The 27,009-nt window shown below is 42.7% G+C and overlaps 1 protein-coding gene across 2 annotated transcripts in view; it reads right to left on the reverse strand.

The window, feature by feature from the left end:
* The window catches only part of ppp2r5d (protein phosphatase 2, regulatory subunit B', delta), a 124,347-nt gene that overhangs the window by 60,282 nt on the left and 37,056 nt on the right, over positions 1-27,009 (reverse strand). For both annotated transcript variants that reach the window (XM_063040525.1, XM_063040526.1), the window contains one exon: positions 3,811-4,010. In XM_063040525.1, coding sequence (XP_062896595.1) covers positions 3,811-4,010 — 200 coding nt within the window. The remainder of the gene's footprint in view (positions 1-3,810; positions 4,011-27,009) is intronic.

Below are 27,009 nucleotides of genomic sequence, written 5' to 3' on the forward strand. Positions count from 1 at the left end.
CAACCTCCCTCGTTCGCATTTGTCTCTTCGCCCTTGAAATAGCCCTCCGCAAATCATACCTGGTTTTCTGGTACAGGCCTGGTTTGCTGGATTTGAATGCCACAGATCTAGCCTTCAGCAGACGACGTACCTCCTGATTTATCCACAGCTTTTGGTTTGGGATTGTACAGTAAGCCTTTGTAGGCACACACTCATCACAGGTTTTAATGAAGTCGGCAGCAAATGCAGTATACTCATCCAGGTTTGAAGATGAATCCCTGAATACAATCCAGTCCACTGATTCAAAGCAGTCCTTTAGGCACTCCTGTGCTTCCCTTGTCCTCACCTTCTTGGTCCTCACTACTGGTGCTGCAGTCTTCAGTCTCTGCCTATACTCAGGGAGTAGAAGTACAGCCAGGTGATCAGACTTCCCGAAGTGAGGGAGTGGAATAGCATAGTAGGCATTCTTGATGCTCCGCTGTGTTATTTCCTCTGATATGGCAAGTGATCTGTTGATGGTAGTTGCTTAGTGATTTTTTTTTTCCAGACTGGCCTGATTAAAATCCCCCAAAATGATGATGAAGGCATTAGGGCGCACTGTTTTGTGCATGTTGATCCCATTGCTCAGATCATCTAAAGCCTGAATGACACTGGCCTGAGGTGGAATGTATACTGCTACCAAAATGACCCCAGAGATCTCCTGTGGTACGTAAAAAGGACCGCACTTAACTGTTAGATATTCCAGGTCTGGTGAGCAGAATTGGGACAGCACTGATATATTTGTGCACCAAGAGTTGATCATGAGGCAAACTCCTCCACTCTGCTTTTGAGGGACTTTATAGATCTATCCTGACGGTGTATCATAAACCTGTCGATCTGAATTGCTGCATCTGGTACAGAAGGGGGTAACCAGGGTTCCGTGAAACAAAGGACAGACGCGGTTCTAATGCCCCTATAATATCCTCATCTCCTCCCCACCCCAACCCTCGCAACCCTCTCTGGAATGGACACATCCGTCAGGCCTGACTTGCCAAATTCTTCTTCCTCTGCATTTCTATATTCACTCATTGACCAGATAACCAGATCCCATCCAGAGTTTATTTAATAATTCCAGCACCTTCACTGTCCTTTACACAGTTCCAATGAAGCCTAATACAAGGTCAAGCTTCAGCATTTTATCATCTAATTGCAAACTAGAGGTTTTCTGGATTCAACGCTTCATATTCAGATACCTTACCTCTTCAGTGCATGCCAGATCTGGCTAATTTTCACTCAGGATCAATAATCTATTATGTTAAAACTGTCCTTGCTCTCGAACTGTCTCCACTCAACCAACAATCAGATGGTCTGTTTTTACAACTCATTCCCACAATGATTCGAGCCTCACCTTCTCAAAGATACATTCTCCTTGTCCTAACTATTCTTCTCCCATCCTCTCCATGTTCAAACACACATTTTCTCTTTCTCAGTTCTGACCAAAGGATTTTGAACCAAACATGAACACGACTTCTCTTTCTGCAGATGCCACCTGACATAATGTACAAACCTAACCATCATTATTTTTATTTTAGCTGGAATTTGTTAATGGGAATGGAATCAAGTCTTAGAATTTTATCTTGTGTAAGTATAGGGGGACTTGGTGGAACTTTACAGGGTACTGCTTCTACAGAGTATGAAAATCCAAAGAAAGAGATTCAGCTTTGTTGCTTCATTCACATCTCAGGAAAAAGCAAATGCAGGCATGGCAGAATACCTTGTTTGTGGAGTTCACATTTTGCACCATTTTCAAAAACCTGAAGAGTAAAAAGCATACAACAGGAATTCTGCAGATGCTGGAAATTCAAGCAACACACATCAAAGTTGCTGGTGAACGCAGCAGGCCAGGCAGCATCTCTAGGAAGAGGTGCAGTCGACGTTTCAGGCCGAGACCCTCCCTGCTGCGTTCACCAGCAACTTTGATGTGTGTTGGTTGAGTAAAAAGCATAGTCAGTTACAACAGACTTAGTGCTTGAGCAAGAGTTGATGTCACTGTAGTCCATTTACAAAGCTGAGTGTTTCACAGACAGCACAGTCCAGCAGGTGACAGCACAGCTGCACTGAGGCAGCATAAAGAATTACTGGGTGACAGAAAGGCAGGTAATCTGGAATCCAATGGAAGTTCCTTTGTACAATTGTATGTCTGCAATTTGGGCATTTGTAGCTTATTTTCACTGGCATGAACAAGTGGACTGAATGGTCTCTTCTTGGTCTGGAAACTTTCCATGAATTTACTGTCCTTAGACAATACAGTACCTCTTCTGTAGCACACCAAATAACCCGTCAAAATTCTTCAGACTCACTTCTTGTTAGAGCTGAATCCACTACCTACTGACCAGGAGTGCTACTAAAGAGCTGAGAAGAATAAATACAGGTTTCCCCCATTATCCGAAGGTAGAGCGTTCCTATGAAACGGTTCGTGAACCGTAATGTCGTAAAGTGAATAAGCAATTACCATTTATTAATATGGGAAAAATTTCTGAGCGTTCCCAGACCCAAAAAAATAACCTACAAAATCATGCCAAATAATACATAAAACCTAAAATAACAGTAACATATAGTAAAAGCAGGAATGATATGATAAATACACAGCCTATATAAAGTAGAAATACTTTTCCGCAGCACTGTCCAGCATAGCAAAAATCTCGCGGAAGTGCTTGCGGCAGAAATATTCTCTCCAGTGACCTTTCAGCTATGAAGCTGCCAAATTATACCAAGCAACACATAAAAATACACAGCCTATATAAAGTAGAAATAATGTATGTACAGTGTACTTTCACTTACCGGAATCAGAAAGACTCCAATAAATTGCAGTTTTGTCACAGTTAAACACTTGCTTATACAAATAAGCACCTGATGCAATCCGCAACTGCCTCTGATCTGGGCCGACATTTACTTGCCAGGTGGCACCTAATTAATTAGCTTGTTTATTTCGGCTTTTTTCTTAAAGATGTGCTGGGTGCGTTCCGATTACCACTGCATTCTTCACAGCCTGGAGGTTGGGGACCACTGCTTAAACTATGAAGCTGCCCTCGCCTCAGAAACCGATCAAACCACTCATGACTACCTTTAAATTCCACTTTTGCAACACTTTCATCACCATTGTCCAGTGCTTTCTGTTTCAGCTTATTAAAAAGACTGACTGATTTCTCCTTAAGTAGAAGAAAACTTAAGGGAACACCATGCTTTGTACACCCATCAATCCACTCAAGCAATAGCCTTTCCATTTTATCTATTATTGGATGCCGACTAAGAGAGACCACTTTGCTATGAGCAGAACCAACAGTAACATTTGCAGCTTTCAGGATTCTCTCTCTGCGTATAAATAGTGCGAATGGTGGACGCATGCAAGTTCAACGTGCGGATAACGCCCTTACTTTGTTCACCACGATCGAAATGCTTAATTATGTCTAAGTGTAACACCCTTACCACTAAGTGTAACACCCTCACAAGCTCTTTTAGGCTTTTCTGATACCTTAGAACTCATCATGCTAACAGATGCACAAAATAAATCGAGATAAGGCACATGTTTAAGCAACGGCGGCTAGAATGCAGTTCTGGGGGAGGAGCTTGGCTGCTCGGGGCATGCGCTGCCTTTTTTCATAACAGTAAAAACACCTTGTTAGCGAAAACAGGTAACTAATGTAGGTCTTTCGTAACAGCCGGGTGTCGTAAAGCAAATGTTCGGAAAACGGGGGGGGGGGGGGGCACCTGTAAAATATTAATTAGAATAGCAAAAGTGTGTTAGTCTGGTTTTTCCTACTCTGTATACGAAACAAATTCATGTAAGCTTACCATAATAACAGCCTCTGGGTAAATAGCTTCTGTGATCACATCCCGGTTGTGGGTTATGTATTCCACCATCTCGTTCAAACCTGCTCTTTTCACTTCTTTGTATTTAAGGTCACTGAGAGGGTCAGAGACAAAGTCAAAAAGAACACAGCATTGTCGTAACTTCTGAACAAACAGCTCTTCTCTCTCGTGGGCTTGTGCATCTGCGGAATAAGAAAACACTTTTTAAAAAGTGTTGGGATTAAGAAAAAAAATTAATTGAAAAAAATCAACTCATCTGTTCAGTTTCACAAAATAAATTGCACAATTGTACAGACAATATTTTACTCAAATATTTAGGAGTAAATATTGTAAAATGCACAAAACAGCAGTAATGAAAAGCAAATTTAAACAGAACAGCCAGTCCAGAATCACCCAGCCAAAGGTGGGTGTATTTAACAAACGATTTTTACGTAGAGATTGAGACTTAGGACGTAGGAGCAGAATTAAGCCATTTAGCCAATCAAGTCTGCCAATTTCTATTGTTACCAGAGGCAAATGTGGGAGCAATTTCAAGTGATGAATTAGGCACATGATATTACAACATAATTTTCTCATTTAATTTAGTTTAGGATGTAAAGAATGCTGGAAAATCTACTATTTGTTGGCTACCCCTAACTTACCATGACCACCATTCTGGCAGTCCCTCTGGTGAAGGTACTCCAATACTGCCTTAGGAGAGGAATTTTCAGGATTTAAATCCAGTGAAGATGAATGACTGGCAAATTATTTCTAGGTCACGATGGTGTGCAACTTGAAAAAGAAGCTGCAGATGATGGTACTCCCATAGGTCAGCTACCTTCAACATGAGGTACTCCTGCAGTACATTTTGTTGATGGCACACTATGCACTGCTGGGGAGAATTAGTGTCAGGATGACGGATGGGATACCAATTAAGCGGCTGCTTTATCCTGTTGAAGCTATGTTTCAAGTGCTGTTCGAACTAAATTCATCCACACACATGGAGAATATTCCATCATGTTTCTGACTTGTGCCTTGGAGATGGTGAAAAGGCTTTGGGGTGTCAGGAAGTCAGACACACGTCATAGAACATCCAGATTATGACCTGCTCATGCTCAATGGTGACATCCAGGATATTGATTTTATTTAGTTATTTAAAGACACAGCATGGAATAGGCTATTCTAGCCCAGCGACCCACTGATTTAAACTTGGCCTAATCACAGCAGAATTTACACCTCAACTTTAAATTCATTTAATGGTATTCTCCACATTCAGGGTAACAAAATAAATAAATACACCACCCATCCAGTCTCTAACAACACTCCATTCCAGGCATCCAGACAACAAATCAGTGAATCTCATCTGCATCCTCTCCAGTTCAATCACATCCTTCCTGCAGTGTAGTGACCATCTTTTCAGGCATGATGTAACCTACGTTTCATAAAGCTGTTACATAGTGACCCAGCTATCATATTCTAACAGCATGTCCAATGCAGACAGCTTTCCATATGCCTTCTTCACCATCTTATTCACTTATGCTGCCACTTTCAGGGATCTATTGATTTGTACACCAAAGTCTCTTTGTTCATCAATATTCTCCAGGGTTCTACCAGTTACTACCACATGCCCTAGACTTCTATGCATTCCGAAAATGAACTTGTTTCAGAAATCCTTGGACGTGTACCAAGGTTCCTTTGTCCCTCTCTGCTCTCCAGACATATACAGAACACAACTTGAGATTTTTCCTTCTGCAGGCATCCACAGAACATACACATACACACAGGAACCCATTCAAGAAACCATCAAACACCCAACATGCAAGCGGTAAAAAAAAAAGCGGATGACACAGAAAATCAAACATCAAACCAGGAGACCAATAGTATTCAGTTTCCTTCAGTTCTGTGCTGCTGACCCACGGCAGGCCACAGGGCCATTCTTTGCTGAAGCCCCCCAGTCCGTATTGACTGCTCCGAATCAAAAATAGAAAAAAGAGTAACCAGAATCCAGGCAGCATCTCTAGGAAGAGGTACAGTCGACGTTTCGGGTCGAGACCCTTCGTCAGGACTAACTGAAGGAAGAGTTAGTAAGAGATTTGAAAGTTGGAGGGGGAGGGATGGAGCCAAGAGCTGGACAGGTGATTGGCAAAGGGGATATAAGAGGATCATGGGACAGGAGGCACGGGAAGAAAGACAAGTGGGAGGGAACCCAGAGGATGGGCAAGGGGTATAGTCAGAGGGACAGAGGGAGAAAAAGGAGAGAGAGAGAAAAAAATGTATGAAAATAAATAAATAACGGATGGGGTATGAGGGGGAGGTGGGGCATTAGCGGAAGTTTGAGAAGTCAATGTTCATGCCATCAGGTTGGAGGCTAACCAGAGGGAATATAAGGTGTTGTTCCTCCAACCTGAGTGTGACTTCATCTTTACAGTAGAGGAGGCCGTGGACAGACATATCAGAATGGGAATGGGACGTGGAATTAAAATGTGTGGCCACTGGGAGATCCTGCTTTCTCTGGTGGACAGAGCGTAGGTGTTCAGCAAAACTCTCTCCCAGTCTTCGTCGGGTCTCACCAATATATAGAAGGCCACATCGGGAGCACCGGATGCAGTATATCACCCCAGCCGACTCACAGGTGAAGTGTCGCCTCACCTGGAAGGACTGTTTGGGGCCCTGAATGGTGGTAAGGGAAGAAGTGTAAGGGCACGTGTAGCACTTGTTCCGCTTACAAGGATAAGTGCCAGGAGGGAGATCAGTGGGGAGGGATGGGGGGGGACGACAAATGGACAAGGGAGTTGCGTAGGGAGCATTCCCTGCGGAAAGCGGGGGGGGGGGAGGAGGGAAAGATGTGCTTAGTGGTGGGATCCCGTTGGAGGTGGCGGAAGTTACGGAGAATAATATGTTGGACCCGGAGGCTGGTGGGGTGGTAGGTGAGGACCAGGAGAACCCTATTCCTACTGGGGTGACAGGAGGATGGAGTGAGAGCAGATGCGTGTGAAATGGGGGAGATGCGTTTGAGAGCAGAGTTGATGGGGGAGGAAGTGAAGCCCCTTTCTTTAAAAAAGGACATCTCCCTCGTCCTGGAGTGAAAAGCCTCATCCTGAGAGCAGATGCGGCGGAGACGGAGGAATTGCGAGAAGGGGATGGCATTTTTGCAAGAGACAGGGTGAGAAGAGGAATAGTCCAGATAGCTGTGAGAGTCAGTAGGCTTATAGTAGACATCAGTAGATAAGCTGTCTCCAGAGATAGAGACAGAAAGATCTAGAAAGGGGAGGGAGGTGAGACCCGACGCAGACTGGGAGATTGTTTTGCTGAACACCTACGCTCTGTCCACTAGAGAAAGCAGGATCTCCCAGTGGCCACACATTTTAATTCCACATCCCATTCCCATTCTGATATGTCTATCCATGGCCTCCTCTACTGTAAAGATGAAGCCACACTCAGGTTGGAGGAACACCACCTTATATTCCGTCTGGGTAGCCTCCAACCTGATGGCATGAACATTGACTTCTTTAACTTCCTCTAATGCCCCACCTCCCCCTCGTCCTCCATCCGTTATTTATTTATATACACACATTCTTTCTCTCTCTCTCTCTCCTTTTTCTCCCTCTGTCCCTCTGACTATAGCCCTTGCCCATCCTCTGGGTTTCCCCCCCTCCCCCTTTTCCTTCTCCCTGGGCCTCCTGTCCCATGATCCTCTCATATCCCTTTTGCCAATCACCTGTTCAGCTCTTGGCTCCATCCCTCCCCCTCCTGTCTTCTCCTAGCATTTTGGATCTCCCCCTCCCCCTCCCACATTCAAATCTCTTACTAGCTCTTCCTTCAGTTAGTCCTGACAAAGGATCTCGACCCGAATCGTCGACTGTACCTCTTCCTAGAGATGCTGCCTGGTCTGCTGCGTTCACCAGCAACTTTGATGTGTGTTGCTTGAATTTCCAGCATCTGCAGAATTCCTCGCGTTTACGTTAAAAAAAAACAGAATCCAGGAACATGTGAAACATGAACCTCAAAGACCCCCCAAAACGAGTCCACAACTTTGGTGACTAATCCTTAAGATGAAGATCCCAAGACTCCTGCACCTTCCTGCGACAGCAGCTAGTGAGAGAGAGAGAGAGAGAGAGAGAGAGCGAGGAAGGCCGGTCAAACGTAGACAGATGGTGCCGAATGCCCACCTGTCCTCCGTTCTCGTCCTTGTTGACTTCAACCTTGTCTGACACCTCAATCGGAGAGAAGCCATGCAATTGCTCATGGGCTCATGCCCCATCTCCAGGCTTTGAAGCCTCCAGGCCTCACCCTGCTGCAAACTTCACTGAGCTCCCTCAGAGACAGCAAAATGCCAGATCACCCAATCAGCCCAAAAACAAAATGTAAATCACAGTTTCCATAACACGCAGCTAAATAGCGGAATCACATTTGAAAAAATAGTTTTGTGAACAGTCTGCAGGACATCACGGTAGGTCACGTTGTTCACTGGCACCATCTTGAAGTTCAGAATGAAGCTCTCTCTGCCAATGCTGCGTCAAACTAATGACCATCATCCTGCCAGAACATCTTTCAAGAAGATGAACCCTTGGAAGGCGTCAGGTCCCAATGATGTATGGCAGGGCACTGAAAACCAGTGTCAACCAAATGGCAGTAGTGTTCAAGGACATCTTCAATTTTACGCTGCATTTGGAGGTTCCCACCTGCTTCAAACAGGCAGCATTCAAACTAGTGCCCAAAGGAACAGGGCCAGTTGCCTCAAAGACCATCGCCCAGTTGCACTCTCACTCTATTGGGATGAAGTGCTTTGAATGGTTGGTTATGGCTAGAATCAACTGTCCAAGGACCTGCAATATTACTGGCTCTCCATTTGGCTGTGCACTACCTATGCCAGCTTTATGTTTGTTGATTACAGCTCAGTGTTCAACACCATTATACCGTCAGTACTAATCAACAAGCTCAAAAACCTGGGTCTCTGTACCTCCCTCACTGCATCAATGTTGGGCAATTATAGAGAGTTAAGCTAACAGATTTCACAACACATGCTGGTGATAATGAACCTAACTCTGATTCTGACAAGGACCAACGGCTATATTTCATTAAGAGTTTGAGGAAATTTGGTCAGTTACCAATGACTCCAGCATAATTCTACAGATGCAGTGTGGAGAGTATCACTGTCCGGTATGGGGGGGCGCAGTGCACAGAATCAAACAGATTGCAGAGGGATGTCAACTCAGCTTGCTTTGTCGTGGGCATTGGCCACCCAACCACTGAGGACACCTTCAAAGGCAATGCCTCAAAAAGGCAGCATCCATCATACGATCGCAAAGCCAATTTTGTATTCAAATTACCAATTTGGCTTTGAACCCATGGGCTTTAAACTTTTGGACAATTTTCCCATGCATGATTTTGTTAAAGGCCTTACTGAAAACCACATGTATTGATTGCATCAACTGCACTGTCTTCAACAAAATCGTTACCTCTTCAAAAATTTCAATCAAGTAGATTAGGCAGGATCTCCCCCAACAATACCATGCTTAATACTTTGATTTATACTGTATTTCTAAGGATAGATGAACTATCCCTCAGGACTTATTCCAATAGCTTCTCTAGCACTGATATTTGATTCACAAGCCAGTAATTACCAGGCTTATTCTTGTAGCCCTTTTTAAAATGAAGGTAGCACATTTAATGTCCTCCAGTCATCTGGCAGCTCACCTGTAGTCAGCAAAGATTTAATATTTTCCACTGGGCCCCAACAGTCTCCTCCCTTGCCTCCTGGAGAAGTCTAGGATACATTTCATCAAGTCCTGAGGATCCATCTTGCCTTTTAACCTGCTTGTTACCTGCATGCTTAGATAACTGGGGAACCAAATTCATGAAACAGTCTGTTTCAAAGAACATCTGCTTTTCAGTCTTGCCCACAATCACACATTATACTCTGAAAGAAGGGAGAGCAGCATAAAGTGAAATCTACAGGCAAGTTTATACTGACATGTCTTTGGAAAAACAATGAAAGTTGCAGCAAACAAGGCAACAACTAATGAGGAAGATCAAAAAGGTCCAACTCACTGGTGTTGGTTGAAAATGTGATGGCATCATTTAAAGTGTGATGTTGATTGAAAACAGGTGGAAGTATTTCTAAGTGTTTCTGACAAGATTCACTTCTCATTTTTATGAAGATTAGGCAAGACTGGGCAGCTCAACTGAATGTATAAGCTCTATAAATCAAGGTTATTCAAAGCTCAGTAGTCACAATACAGTATGCAGATAACATGTGTGCATGCAGAAGGTCCAAGCCATCATTAACATTTTCAATGAAGAAGGAATGACATTCTCAAGGATGATAAAAATATCCCAATAATACAATAACCAAGAGTTCAGTAAAGAACTTTTTTCTTTAAATTAATACTAGAAGAATTCATGAGTTTGGAAACTCAAATCCCAAGGATTCAACTGCCCACAGGGGCAGTCATAGTGTGGTCATCACCTTGAGTCGTTTACAGATCCTAGCTGGCATGACCTGGTCCCTGACCCGAACAGTCAACCATTTCTCTCTCCACAGATTCCACTTTGAGTGTTTACAGCATTCTGAGATTACATGCAGTTTCTGGAATCGTCTCTGCAGATTACAGGCTGGCAAATATGACCCCACCAATTGAGCGCGAGAAAAAACAGATGGGTGAAGAATTCAGACCTCAAGTAAAAGACACTGGCAAAAGAACAAAGTGACATAAGGGAGCTGATTTTATGAAATTAAGGGGAATAAGGAACAGCTAGAATACTCTACATGAAGCTGGTGCAGGCTTGAGCAGAATTACTGTGAGAACAGTCCTCTTGTGACCTCACCAAACAGGGCAAACAACCAAAAGACAACAAACTGTGGAAATGCAAAAGAAATCTGAGGGATCTGTCAGTCAGAGTTGACCAGAGATGTTGTGTCCTAGCTGTCTACACAAGCAAGCCTGGGCAGTACAATATGGTCAGCAAGGTCCCCCACTCCATGAATCTGACGAAATCAAAGGAATGGCAGAGACTGATATAGTTTGATACCAGCAGCGTCACAAGAGTTGCCAGTCAACAATGAACTCAATGCAAGACTCCCTTAGGAGCTCCAGCTGCAGATCCCACTCCCTCCCTCCCATGAGTAGGTACAGCCGCAAGGCAGTGTAAGTTTGAGATCAGAGTTTTCCTTCTTCTAGATGAGCTGCCAATCACGGCTGATGAGCCTCATCTGCCCAAAAAGAAATAATAATAAATAAGCAATAGAGGACATGAGATGAAGAGTCCTTGAAAATGAGTCTATAGGTTGTGCAAACAGTTCAGTGATGGAGGCAAGTGAAGTTATCCCCAATGGTTGAAGAGCCTGATGGTTGAGGGGTAATAACTGTTTCTGAACCGGGCGGCGTGAGCCCTGAGGCTCATGTACTCTCTTCCTAACAGCAGCAGCGAGAAAAAGAGCATGACCTGGGTAGTAGGGGTCCCTGATGATGGTTGCCGGCCTCCTGCCACAACATTCCATGCAGATGTGCTCAATAGTGAGGAAGGCTTTACTCGTGGTGGACTTTGTGGGATTCTTCTATTCAAGGGCACTGGCATTTCCACAGCCAGCCAGTCAATATACTCTACATCACACATCTATAAAAGTTTGTCAAGTTTTAGATGTCATGCTGAATCTTCGCAAACTCTTGATATTTAATCAGTTAATGTTTAATTTCTCAGAAAAAGGTGTAATGCCAGAGGAATGGGAGAAAGTTAATAAAATGTTCTACTGGAAGAGAGATAGAATGTACTCATGGAACTAACATCTGTGGAAAAGGTCATCAGGGGTGGAAGATTATCTCTAGGCAATTGTAAATTAGTTTTTCATGAAGCTTAGGAAAACTAATGCAACTTTGACTAAAGAAAGGAAGTATCATTATTCAGGAGGAAATATAATGCATTTAGCATGGATTTCTAAAAGGTAGCTTTGTTTAAGTGAAAAGGATAACTGATTAGACCATGGTTGATGAACTCAGCTAGGTTTTCAAAAGGAGAACCATTGTAGAATCTAAAAATAGAAAACTCTGAAGAGGAAGCAGAGGGACTTTGAGGATTTCAGCAATGAGGGAAGAGTGGAGGAGTTTAGAATGCTTTGTTTAGAACACAGAGGAATCTAAAGAGAAGCTTAATTGAAATGTACAAAATTAATGAGTGCTGAGAAAGGGGAAGGACCTAATCTCAAAGCCGTCATTCCTTTTCGCACCTTGTGCTGCATTGAGTGGCAACCTTACCGCTTCTTTAGCACTTTTGTCTTTTTTTAAAAAAAAACGACACCAAGTTGGCAGCTTGATGCTGAACCGAACACAAATAGAAACTGTGCAAGGAGCTGGCCAGATTGGAACCTGGTACTCGAAGTCTGAGTACAGATGCCACTACACCACTGGCCGGCTAATCTCAAAATGGAGAGATCAAAATACAAAGAGGCATGGGATTTAAAGTAATCAGTAAAAGGAATAAAGAGACAAGGACAATAAATTCCACACGAAGAATGGAAAGGACCTGGCTAGTTGGGTAGCTCCTTTGGAAATAACACAGGCACAATGGTCTGAATGGACTCCCGTGATTTAACTTTTCCACGATAGCTATGAACACAAGAGGATACCTATCACCAAAGGTTGAACAGACTGGCTCTTAGAAAATAAAGCTGAAGGGAACTCTCCACGATAGGAGGCAGGTAAAGCAGACTGTCAAAAACGAATTGCAAAATAAAAATAGAAAACGCGGGAAACTCAGTAGGCCAGGCAACATCTGTGGAAAGAAAAGCACTGTTGATGTTCAGGCCAAAGATCTTTGATAGAACTGGACAAAGAACAAAGATTAGTACAGTGTAGGAACAGGCTCTAGAGCCCACACTGTTGATGTGTGCATTTTACAATACATAGAAATGTAAACTTCAATACTGTCATTAATGGGCTTTTGAGAGATGATTGCTGTAGTACATTGTTTGGGAAAAAGTATTTGTTTGCAATGGGTTAGATATTAAACCCTCTTCTGTCAACCTTTTCCTTGCCTTTTCTAAAGTGTGTTATCACTTGGTGGACATTTTCCTGAGCTCAGAAAGTTAACAGTTGACTTTCCCCACCACCCCAACTGTTTACCCATAATTTGCTTTCTATGTGTTTACGACCAGCAGACTACACTGGCTATAGGCCTCTGTGTCTCCCCAACTGTTTCCTTAACACTTCCAGAGCTACTAACTGGATTTAGTACCACCAAAAAAAAATTCCCTTGGCTTCTGACCAGGCTAGCCCGCATCTATCATGAGATACGAGACCATAAGATATAGGAGAAGGCCATTCGGCCCACTGAGTCTGCTCCGGCATTCAATCATGGGCTGATTCAATTCTTCCAGTCATCCCTCTCATCTGCCTTCTCCCCATACCCTTTGATGCCCTGGCTAATTAAGAACCTATCTATCTCTACCTTAATGCACCCAATAACTTGGTCTCCACAGCTGCTCGTGGCAACAAATTCCACAGATTTACCACCCTCTCACTAAAGTAATTTCTCCGCATCTATGTTCTAAATCAGTGATCGCCAACCTTTTTAAGCCCAAGATCCCTTACCTCGGCCTTAGTGAAAGGCAAGATCGACCTACTAAATCGTTTAGACACACGCATGCGCACCGGGCAGAAGGGACCGGAAGTGGAGCCCCACAGCCCCGGAAGCAGTCTCTTTGCAGGCGGCTTTCCGTAGCGGGAGTGTTGCTATGTTACCATTATCTTAACTGGTATTACTTATTTTCAAAATGCTCGCATTACAACACCTTTAATTCTATGTTTCATTATTTAATTTTATTTCAACACGACAAATAAATGAATAAAAATTGACTGTCGCACTCAGTGTGATGACTGGAGCTGAATACCTTCTGCTAGTTCCCTGAAGTTTGGCTCATAACTACAGACAGCCAGTTTGAGACAGTCTGTGAGGTGTCTGTCAGTAAGACAGCTCCAGTTCTTAGATTTAATCATTTCATCTGTTGCAGCACAGCACCCTCGCAAACCTCCTGACTGAATATTTGAATGGACGGATTCCTTTGTTAGGCTGAATGTTGAATCTGCCACGTTTTTCAGGTGTTTTGTATTGGTAAACTGTTACTGAGACACTAGTATAAGTTTCAGAGGTACACAAGCTATTGACACCACTGTTTTTCGTTTCCCAGTTCTTTTCCATTTGGGGAATGTTGGAATTTAAAGGGGAGAAGTGTTGTAATGTGAGCATTATAAAGATAGGCTGATGCCGATTAGGATAATGGTGAAGTAGCGGTGCTCCCGCTGTGGAGAGCAGTTTGTGGGGAGAAGTTGCTTCCAGGGTTGCAGGGTTTTGCTTCCAGTCTTTTCTGCCTGGTGCGCGTTTCTTTCGGGATCTACTGGGAAAGTCTCAAAGATCGACCGGTCGGCAACCAGTATTCTAAATGGATGTCCTTCAATACTGAAGTCATGCCCTCTCGTCCGAGACTCCCCTACCATGGGAAATAACTTCCATATCTAATCTGTTCAGGCCTTTTAACATTTGGAATGTTTCCATGAGATCCCCCCTCATTCTCCTGAACTCCAGCGAATACAGCCCAAGAGCTGCCAGACGTTCCTCATACGGTAACCCTTTCATTCCTGGAATCATTCTCGCAAATCTCCTCTGAACCCTCTCCAATGTCAGCATATCTTTTGTAAAATAAGTAGTCCAAAACTGCACACAATACTCCAAGTGGTCTCACGAGTGCCTAATAGAGCCTCAACATCACATCTCTGCTCTTGTATTCTATAACTCTAGAAATGAATGCCAGCATTGCATTTGCCTACCTCAACACCGACTCAACCTGGAAGTTAACCTTTAGGTACCCTGCACAAGGACTCCCAAGTCCCTTTGCATCTCTGCATTTTGAATTCTCTCCCCATCTAAATAATAGTCTGCCTGTTTATTTCTTCCACCAACATGCATGACCATATACAGTGGTATGCAAAAGTTTGGGCATCCCTGGTCAAAATTTCTGTTACTGTGAATAGCTAAGCGAGTAAAAGATGACCTGATTTCCAAAAGGCATAAAGTTAAAGATGACACATTTTTTTAAAGCAAGAAAACCTTTTTATTTCCATCTTTTACCGTTTCAAAACTAACAAAAAAGAAAAAGGGCCCGAAGCAAAAGTTTGGGCACCCTGCATGGCAGTACTTAGTAACATCCCCCTTTGGCAAGTATCACAGCTTGTAAACGCTTTTTGTAGCCAGCTAAGAGTCTTTCAATTCTTGTTTGGGGGATTTTCGCCCATTCTTCCTTGTAAAAGGCTTCTAGTTCTGTGAGATTCTTGGGCCGTCTTGCATGCACTGCTCTTTTGAGGTCTATCCACAGATTCTCGATGATGTTTAGGTCAGGGGACTGTGAGGGCCATGGCAAAACCTTCAGATTGTGCCTCTTGAGGTAGCCCATTGTGGATTTTGAGGTGTGTTTAGGATCATTATCCTGTTGTGGAAGCCATCCTCTTTTCACCTTCGGCTTTTTTTACAGACGGTGTGATGTTTGCTTTCAGAATTTGCTGGTATTTAATTGAATTCATTCTTCCCTCTACCAGTAAATGATCCCCGTGCCACTGGCTGTAACACAAGCGCAAAGCATGATCGATCCACCCCCGTGCTTAACAGTTAGAGAGGGGTTCTTTTCACCCTTTTTTCTCCAAACATACCTTTGCTCATTGCGGCCAAAAAGTTCTATTTGAACTTCATCAGTCCACAGGACTTGTTTCCAAAATGCATCAGGCTTGTTCAGATGTTCCTTTGAACCTTTTGAATAGAACTTTTTGGCTTCATTGAGGGGTGATGGGAGACAGTGATACTCGAAGTGGGTTCCTTATGTCCAGTCTATTCCGCAATTTAGTTTTCGTTGCATTCATTGCAGAAAACCTCGTATCACAGAGGTACGATGTTGGAAATGGAAGCAACGTTTTCAATGCTTTCGTGGCTATCTCAGGATATTCAGCCTTGACTTTGATCCAGAATGCCGGCAGAGATGTTATGTCAAACATACTTTTCAGCCCACCGTCATTTGCAAGCTCGAGGAGTTGATATCTTCCCTCGCTACCACAGATGATTCACCGGGGACATTCACAAATGGATCACGGACCCATTCCTTTGCACGTCTTGGGTCATTTGCGGTTGGGAAGTAACGCTTGAATTCTGTCGACAGTGAAGATAGGTGATCGCGCAGCAGCTGTGAGAAGGATGGTGCAGCCTCAGTCTCTCCCAAAATCCCAGCTAATGTTGGGAACATGTCAAATATGCCCCTGTCCACTTGCCGTCCCCACAGTTCCAGTCTGGCTTTGAAAGCAGGCACTTTATCTGCCAACTTGAAGACAGTTATCATTCTCCCCTGAAGTGACAAATTGAGTTCATGGAGCAGGTTGAAGACGTCACACAGATAAGCGAGTTTTGCTATCCACTCCTCGTCACTGAAGTGTGCTGCCAGTGGTGACTTTTTTCCTGAAAGAAATCTCTGAAAGAGAAACCTGTGCGATCTTGTTGGCTGCACCTTCTCCCAACAGTTCACAGCACATGTCCTTGGCAGCAGGCAGAATCAATTCTTCACCAACAGTGAAAGGCTTCTTAGCCTTAGCAATATTGCTAGCCACTAAGTACGACGCTCTCAGAGCAGCAGCATTTGTGGAGGTGGTGGCTCTCAGTACTTGCTTCTGTCCCGCTTGCTCACGTTTTTTCCACTCAAAAAACTCAACGGGTTTGTCTTTAAGTGCAGGGTGCTTGGACTCAAGGTGCTGAAGCAGTTTTGAGGGCTTCATTGCCTCATTAGACAGCTTGTCTCCAGATATCACACACGGGGCTTGGAGCGTGTGAGTCACTGGTCGCAATAAAACCATATTTTACGTACAACTCATTGTATTTTCTGTTGAAGGAAGCTTTCTTTTTGTTTTTTTCCAGTCTCAGCCTCAGCTGTCTCTGCGTTATCATCATCATTAGGCCTTTTATGTCCCCTACCACCTCTTCCAAAGAAACTCTCAAGCGACATTTGTTTTTACTCATTGAGTAGTTGTAGGTTAATGACCGACTGATGACCTCGCGTGGGTAATGACCTTGCGTGCGTTTAAGTTCAACAGTGGGCGCGACAGGGAATGAGGAAAGGTGCAGCTGACTCATATTGTTTCATGTTGCCAAATCATATCATTTCCTCGCAGCCCAGTAGCACATGCTTTGCGGCCCAATACCAGTCTGCAGCCCGGTGGTTGGGGACCACTCCCCTAGTGGACTCAACAACAAGCTGTACTAAAAAGCCATCCTTTAGACATTCTGCAAATTCTCTCTCTTCAGGTCCAGTACTGGCCTGGTTTTCCTAATCCACTTTCATGTGAAAATCCCCAAAGATTATCATGACATTGCCCTTCTATCTCCTGCTGTAATTTGTGATCCACATCCTGGCTGCTGTTTAGCAGTTTGTATACAACTGCCATTAGGGTCCTTTTACCCTTGTCATTTCTTAACTCAACCGATAGAGACACTATACCTTCTGATCCTATGTTATCCCTTTCTAATGATTTAATATTGTTTCTGATACACACGGCCACAACACCCCCTCTGCCTACTAACCTATCTTTCCAATACACCATACATCTTTGGATGTTCAGCTCCCAATGGCAGCCATCCTTTAGCCAAGTTTCAGAGATGGCCACAATACAGGTATGCGTCACTTAATGTCCACAATATGTTCTGTGAAATCGAATGGAATGTGATTTGGACGTTGTGCGAACACCATATTATATACTTAACAAACATATATGGAATACTGCAGTGTAACTGTATTGACCAAGTAGCCAAGAACTTACACCAAAACTGCACACTGTAAGAAAGTTAAACAGAGAAATAATGCTACTAACACTCAAGAGATGCGCGATACACGAGATTGGTTGCGTCCACTACGTCACGTTCTCTGAATGGACGTTAAGTGGCGCACACCTGTATCGTAATTGTCACTCTTATATATTATGTTGTGCTCCTCTCCAGATCTCATCAGTAGAAGCATGCATAGTAAAACTGAAATTAGAACATAGAATAATACAGCACAGGAGAACCTGTCCTTTGGCCCACAATGTTGTGTTGAATTAATTCAACTGGTAAATAAATTCCCAAATAAACTAATCCCTTCTGCCTACACCATATCCATGTTACTCCATTCTCTGCAAATTCATGCGCCATTTAAGAGACTCCTAGACATATCTCTATAGTATTTGCCAACACACTACCATCCCTGGAGTGCATTCCAGGCACCCCTTACTGTGTAAAATAAAACCTGCCTCATACATTTGTTTTGAACTTACACCCTCTCACCATAAATACATTTCCTCCAGTTTTAACATTTCAACCTTGGGGGGAAAAATACCAGCTGCTTACTCTGTCAATACCTCTCAATCTTACAAACTTCAATCAGGTCTCTCCTCAGCCTCAACTGCTCTAGAGAAAACAATCCAAGTCGCCCATCCTCCTTCCAGCACATGCCTTCTAATCCAGGTAGCATGTTGGTGAACCTCTTCCACATTCTTTTGTGAGCCTCCACATTCTTCCATTCTGGTCATGGAGTGACCAGAATTTAATGCAATATTTCGAATACAGCCTAACTAAAGCTTCAGAAAACTGCAACTGAATTCTCCATCTCTTGAATTCAGTGCTTTGACTAATCGGCAAAGGACTTAGATCCCTCTCTACATCAACAATGCTAAGAATCTTACATTAACACCGTACACTTGATGTCTCCAAGTGCAATACCTAAGAGTTCATTGCTAAACTCCATCTGCCATTTCTCTGGCCACAGCTGTAACTGGTCTATATCCCTGTATTCATTGTTCGTCCTCTGCACTATCCAGAACACCAATCTTTGTATTATCTGCGAACATACCAACCCACCCATCTACATTTTCATTTGGTTATTCTTATACATATACAAATAGCAGGAGTCCCAGTATGGCTCTCCAAAGAACATCAGTAGTCAGAGACTTCCAGCCAGTCTAAGTCAGACCAAGCACTACCCTCTGTCTTCTATGGGCAAGTGAATAGAAATTAAGTTGCAGAGCAAGTGGGTCCTGGAGTGGGAGAGAACAAAGGGAATAACTCCACCCTTTCATCACAAGAACACTGGTGTCACTGTATTAGAACTGAGGAATATCTCTAGCATTATCAGGCAGTCTCTCAAAGCCATTACTGTTATAGATGAGTGGCTGCAGTGAAAAACACGAAGAAAACAGAAATAGATGACTGTCCTGACATATTTGAGGGAGATAAGATAAGAGGAGGCCCAGCTAAATTCCTCATACTATCATTTCAAAATATCTGTTCTGAGTCCAGCACAATAACACCTCTCCTTCCTTAGAAGTTTGTGAAGATCCAACATATCCAAAACTTTGATAAACTTTTACGGATGTGTGGTGTAGAGTATATTGACTGATTGCATCATGGTCTCGTATGGAAACATCAAAGCTCCTGAACGGAAAATGCTACAAAAAGTAGTGGACACAGCCCAGTCCAACTTGGGTAAAGCCCTCCCCACTATTGAGCGCACCTACATGGAGTGCTGTTGTAGGAAAGCAGCATCCATCATCAAGGACCCCCGCCATGCTCTCATCCCCATTGCTGCCATCAGGAAGGTGTTACTGGAGCCTCAGAACCCACACCAACAGTCTTTTGAACCAGAGGGGATAACTACACTCACCCCGTCACTGAACTGTTCCCACAACCTATGGACACTTTCAAGGACTCTATCTCATTTATTGCTTATACACGTTTATATATTTATTATATATTTTTTCTCTTTTGTATTTACAGTTTGTGTTTTGCTCATTTGCTGTTTGTCCATCCTGTCGAGTGCAGTCTTTCATTGATTCCATTGTGTTTCCTCGCCCTCATGGACCGTTACCTTGTCACGGTGAAGGGATTGTGTATCTCAGAGACGCTATGAGCCACACCATATGAGTAGTAGAGCTACTCACGATGGACAGGTCATGGTGGAGTGGTCAGACTAAATATAGGCCACTGGAGAAGGAAATGGCAACTCAATCCAGTAATTTGCCAAGAAAACCTTATGGAAAAGTCCATGAGGTCACGAAGAATCAGACTCCACTTAACCACTGAACAACAACATTGTGTTTCTTAGATTTACTGTGTATACCAAGAAAACAAATCTCTGGGTTGTACACGGTGACAACTGTACTTTGATAATAAATTTACTTTGAACTTTATATGTGCAAACAGCCTGTTTATTAAGTGATATGGCTGACAACTAGCTGAAATGAAACTGGGAGATATTGATGGACCAAACAAGCATTGGGCAGGGGCCTAAATGACCCACTTGTTCATAATTTGCTAAAACTCAAAGGATGCTTAGCTCATTTTATGTTTGGGACTCTGGTATATGAGACACAACAAAGGAATGTAGATTAATTGAATGTCCAAAACTCTGGCAAAGAAATCATAATGTGGGAAAGTGCAAAACTGTTCATTTTAACAAGAAAATAGAGCAGTAAATTATATGATGGGAGATTGTAGAGCAATCTAGGTGTCTTAACTCACAATTCATAGAAGATTAGTATGCAGGTAAGCAATTAGGAAAGCTATCATTACCATTAAAAACAGGGAAAAATAGAGGTTGTGTTTTTGCTGTATAGGGTACCACTGAGACCACAGATGGGATATTGCATAAAATACTGGTCTTAATGGAGGATACGTTACTATGTGTGAAGCACCTCAGAGATAGTTTACTTGTCTACTACTATAATGCACAAGTTCGAGAAAAGGTTGGATAGCTGGTCTTGTACCTGCCACAATTTGGAAGTAGAGGAGGGACTAAACTGAAACAAACAAGACTCTAACATCTTTATAATGAATATTTGTAAGGGATGTTTCCTCTTGTGGGAAGCATAAGGTGAGGGGAGAGATTTAAAGAAGATCTGAAGGGCAAGATTTTCCACAGAGGATGGTTGTTGCCTGGAACAAGCTGCCAGAGCAGTGGATGCAGTTACAATTACAATGCTTATAAGTACATTTGTACTCATATTTATGGTAAAGACAAAGAAATACAAGCCTAATGGGGAAAGGTGAGATTAGCGTAAAAGAGGCACAGCGTGCATGAACAAAGTGGGCCGAAAGGGACTATTTATGTGCTATATGCTCAGATAATCTGATGATGCATGGACTGTGTTTTGAAACTATGTGTCCAATGCAGCTAATACTTACTGAAAAATCTATTTAAACAAACAAGTCCATCTTATCAGAGTCAGAACTTGACAGCACTAAAAGACCCTTTGATCCAACTCATCCATGATGACTAAGTGCCTCCCTGAGCTTATCCATATGCCAGCACTTGACCCACATCACTCAAAACCTCTTACCCACAAACAGCTCCAATAATCTTTTAAATATTTAGTTGATCCACATTCCCTTTGAAAAAGGCTTTGGCCATTCAAGCTGTCATCAAACTGTTTTTTTAAAAAAATAGATCAAGTCTTTCCAAACAACAGGAATTCTGCAGATGCTGGAAATTCAAGCAACACACATCAAAGTTGCTGGTGAACGCAGCAGGCCAGGCAGCATCTGTAGGAAGAGGTACAGTCGACGTTTCAGGCCGAGACCCTTTGTCAGGACTTTCCAACTCCACTACCTTTTCAGATAGCAAGCTTTGGCAACCTCAACCCTCTGAAAGGGAGTCACAGCACAGAAACAGGCCCTTCAGCCTAACTGGATAATGCTGACTAAGATGCCTCATCTAACTTAGTCCTAACAGCCAGCATTTGGTCCATAACCTTCTAATCCTTTCCAATCCATGTAACCATCCAAATGGCAGTTATTGTACCCACCTAAACCACTTCCTCCTGCCAATCATTCCACATACATAACACTTTAAAAAGTTGCCTCTCAAGTTCATATTAAATCCCTCCCCTCTCACCTTAAACCTATACTCTTGTTCTTGGCTCTCCAATGCTGGGAAAAAAACTAAGTGCGTTCATCCCATCAATGCCCTTCATGATTTTATACTCCTCTATACGATCATCTCTCAGTCTCCTACGTCTGGACATTCTAAGAAATAAAATCCTAGTCCATCCAACCTCTCCATCCAACTTAGTTCCTCAAGTCCTGGCAGTATTCTTTATAGTTTGGTAACATCTTTCTTATAAGCTGGGTAGCCAAAACTGAAAATACTCCAAGTGCTCCTCATCAAGTGTCCTGAAAAAACCATACATGACTTCTAAACTTTTATATTCAATGCTCTGACTTATGAAAGCCAGTGTGCCAAAAGCCTTTGGTAAAAAATGGTATTTCCTGTGTTTTGTTCCAATCTTTTCTTCTGTTAGTCTATTCTTCCAGTTATCAACCTCTGCAAAGAAAAAGTTTTTCCTCATTGAAATGAAGCCCCTCAATTTTACTAATATCGATACTCCCCTCAGCTTCTTTTATTCTGAACATAGCCAGCACTCTCTACATACACACAAGACCTAACAACATTGCCATTAATTTTCTCTGTACCCTTTCTAACACTGTCACATGCCACCTGTCGTAATTAGAATTACATGCAGCATTCCTGCTCTGGTCTGTCTACACTTACGTATAATTAAACCACCAACCTCTGTTCTCATATTCCACATTTTGGCCAACAAGCTAAAGAAACTTCTATGCATTTTTAACCAACTCATTCATCTATTCTGCTACCTTCAGGGATTTGCAACAATGCACTCTGACATCTGCATTAACAAAGATAAGCAATACATATTATCCTTAGGATATACTCCATTCATGTGGTGTTCATTGGTACAGCTCCAGTGAGCAGAAAGAGACTTCAAGCATCCTCTCCAAGAATACCTGGGCAGAAATATAATCTCAGGCAGACCTTCACTGCCTGGATCTGCAAATGGCCACATTCAGCAGGCTCAAGAGATCAATGAAAATATCCCACAACCAACCCACAATGACCAGTGCTCAACCCCTGCAGGGAAGCACTTTTTTCTGTACCTTAACTGAAAGATGACTTTCACCTGCACTCCTGCCAGATTGCATGAAAGAAGCAGATACGTCAGTGAAGATCATTATAAGAAAAAAGTGATAGATATATTCAGATAAGATTTATGATCTGGATTTGAAGTGATGATTGATGAGCTGTTCAGCACCTATGCCAAGCAGACTCATCAATTCCATTCAGTGCTAAATGAGTGACCTACATGATATAGAATGACTTATGATATTATGGAAGTGGATTTTGTATACATAGATTTTAGTAAAGCTTTCAACAAGGTCCCTTATGGTAGGCTGATACAAACAATTAAGCATATGCGATTCAAAATTGGCTTGGTCATTGAAGACTGAGGTGGTGGTGGAGGGGTGCAATTCTGACAGGAGGCCTGCAACCTACGGCTTTTCCACATGGATCAGACCTGGGACTTCTTGTATATATAGAATGTGTTGCACTTTGGGAAATGAAATCCAAGAGGAATGTTTATGGTAATTGGGAAGGCCCTTAGGAGCATTGATGTACAGAAGGATCTTGAAGTGCAAGCCTAGAGCTCCCTGATAGTAGATAGTGTGACAGTGAGGGTGTAAGGCATGCTTACCTTCATTGATCAGGGTGTTAAGTACAAGTCAAGTTGTACAAAATTTTAGTGAGTCCATACAAGGTAAATTGTGTGCAGTTTTGGCTGCTGCATTACAAAGAGGATGTGACTACTTAGGAGAGAGTGCAGAAGAGGCTCACTGAGATGTTGCCTAAATTAGAGAGCATTACGTATAAGGACAGGTTGTACAAGCTTGGATTGTTTTCTCTGGAGTGTTGGAGCTTGAGGGATGATCCAGTAGAAATATATAAAATGAGAGGCACTGACAGAAATATCAGTTTTTAGAGAACATATATTTAAGATGAGAAGGGAAGTTTAAAGATTTGTTTTTGTATTTTTTATATATAAAATACAAGTAGGTGCAAAGGCACCTAATCTCACGGTGCTCTGCGATGACTCTGACGCCAAGCTGTATAGGTCCTAATGCCCTTCCCTTGGACAACATCAGTATCGTGGAGAGGGGAGACTTGCAGCTTGGGCAACTGCCGGTCTTCCATACAACCTTGCCCAGGCCTGCGCCCTGGAGAGTGAAGATTTTCCAGACGAGATCCATGGTCTCGCAAAACTAACGGATGCCTTTATTTAGGTGCAAATGAAGTGGTGGAAGCAAATATGATAGCAATGTTTAACAGGCACAAGCAGGTGGGGAATGTGGAAGTACATTATTTAAACTGGTATCATGGTCAACAAAGTCACCGTAGCTCCAAGGGCCTATTCCTATCTTTTGTTCTATGCCAATGTTGGCAGGATTATCAAGGCAACTAGAATATCTATTTTATCAAACTGATAAGTTATGATTAGATCAGAAAACAAACGCAACTCAAGTTTATATGCAAGCACCACTTTTGGGTACAAAGCTTGACTTCAAAGTTCAAAGTAAATATATTATCAAAGTACATCTAAGTCAATGAGATTCATTTTCTTGGGGGGTGGGCGGGGGTCAATGAAAGACTGCACCCAACAGGGCAAACCACTAATGTGCAAAAGCCAACAAACAGCAAATACAAAATAGAAATAATTATAAATTAAAAAAGCAAGATTATGAGATGAAGAATCCTCGAAAGCGAGTCCATACGTTATGGGAACGTTTAGTGATGGGGGCAAGTGAAACCGAGTGAAGTTATCTCCAATGGTTCAACAGCCTAATGGTTGAGGGGTCTGTGACAGCGCTCTGTGTAGATTTCAATAGATAATAGGTGCAGGAGTGGGCCATTCGGCCCTTCGAGCCAGCACCACCATTCACTAAGATCATGGCTGATCATCCACAATCAGTGTCCAGTTCCTGCCTTATCCCCATAACCTTTGTGTTCAAAGGTGGGGAGGCCAGTACCCATGATGGACTGGACTGTATCCACAACTTTTCATAGGATTTTCCATTCAAGCACATTGGTGTTTCCATACTAGGCTGTGATACAACCAGTCAATATATTCTCCACCAATAGAACTTTGTCAAGGTTTTAGAGGTCATGCCAAATCTATAGTAGAAATCTGTTGTGCTTTCCTTGTAATTGCACTTATGTGCTGGACCCAGGACAGGTCCTCTGAAATGATGGCACCACAGTATTTAAAGTTGCTGACCTCCTCCATCTCTAATCCCCAATGAGAACTGGCTCATGAACCTCTGGTTTCCTCCTCTTGAAGTCAATAATCAGCTTCTTGGTTTTGCTGACATTGAGTGAGAGGTTGTTGTTGTGGCATCATATAACGTTTACAGCACGGAAACAGGTAATCTCAGCCCTTCTAGTCTGTGCCGAACTCTTATTCTCACCTAGTCCCACCGACCCGCACTAAGCCTATAACCCTCCATTCCTTTCCTGTCCATATACCTATCCAATTTAACTTTAAATGACAACATCGAACCTGCCTCAACCACTTCCGCTGGAAGCTCGTTCCACATAGCCACCGCTCTCTGAGTAAAGAAGTTCCCCCTCATGTTACCCCTAAACTTTTGCCCTTTAACTCTCAACTCATGTCCTCTTGTTTGAATCTCCACCACTCTCAATGGAAAAAGCCTATCCATGTCAACTCTATCTTTCCTCCTCATAATTTTAAATACCTCTATCAAGTCCCCCCTCAACCTTCTACATTCCAAAGAATAAAGACCTAACTTGTTCAACCTTTCTCTGTAACTTAGGAAATGAAACCCAGGCAACATTTTAGTAAATCTCCTCTGTACTCTCTCAATTTTATTGACATCTTTCCTATAATTCGGTGACCAGAACTGTACACAATACTCCAAATTTGGCCTCACCAATGCCTTATACAATTTCAACACTACATCCCAACTCCTATTCTCAATGCTCTGATTAATAAAGGCCAGCATACCAAAAGCTTTCTTCACCACCCTATCCACATGAGATTCCACCTTCAGGGAACTATGCACCATTATTCCTAGATCCCCCTGTTCTACTGCATTCTTCAATGCCCTACCATTTACCATGTATGTCCTATTTTGATTAGTCCTACCAAAATGTAGCTCCTCACACTTATCAGCATTAAACTCCATCTGCCATCTTTCAGCCCACTCTTCCAACTGGCCTAAATCTCTCTGCAAGCATTGAAAACCTACTTCATTATCCACAACGCCACCCATCTTAGTATCATCTGCATACTTACTAATCCAACTTACCACTCTATCATCCAGATCATTAATGGATATGACAAACAACATTGGACCCAGTACAGATCCCTGAGGCACACCGCTACACACTGTCCTCCAAATCTGACAAACAGTTATTCACCACTACTCTCTGGCATCTCCCATCCAGCCACTGCTGAATCCATTTTACTACTTCCATATTAATGCCTAATGATTGAACCTTCCTAACTCACCTTCCGTGTGGAACCTTGCCAAAGGCCTTACTGAAGTCCACATAGACAACATCCACCACTTTACCCGTGTCAACTTTCCTAGTAACCTCTTCAAAAAATTCAATAAGATTTGTCAAACATGACCTTCCACGCACAAATCCACGTTGACTGTTCCTAATCAGACCCTGTCTATCCAGATAATTATATATACCATCTCTAAGAATACTTTCCATCAATTTATCCACCACTGACGTCAAACTCACAGGCCGATAATTGCTAGGTTTACTCTTAGAACCCCTTTTAAACAATGGAACAACATGAGCAATACACCAATCCTCCGGCACCATCCCCATTTCTAATGACATTTGAGATATTTCTGTCAGAGCCCCTGATATTTCCACACTAACTTCCCTCAGGTCCTAGGGAATATCTTGTCCGGACCCGGAGACTTATCCACTTTTATATTCCTTAGAAGCGCCAGTACTTCCTCTTCTTTAATCGTCATACTTTCCATAACTACCTTTCTTGTTTCCTTTTTACCCAATTCAATATCCTTCTCCTCAGTGAATACCAAAGAAAAGAAATTGTTTAAAATCTCCCCCATCTCTTTTGGCTCCACACATAGCCATCCACTCTGATTCTCCAAGGGACCAATTTTATCCCCCACTATCCATTTGCTATTAACGTAACTGTAGAAACCCTTTGGACTTATTTTCACCTTACTTGCCAAAGCAGCCTCGTATCTTCTTTTCGCTTTTCTAATTTCTTTAAGATTCTTTTTACATTC

The sequence above is a fragment of the Mobula hypostoma genome, chromosome 2, assembly GCF_963921235.1.
Source record: "Mobula hypostoma chromosome 2, sMobHyp1.1, whole genome shotgun sequence".
In the NCBI taxonomy this organism is placed as follows: Eukaryota; Metazoa; Chordata; class Chondrichthyes; order Myliobatiformes; family Myliobatidae; genus Mobula; species Mobula hypostoma.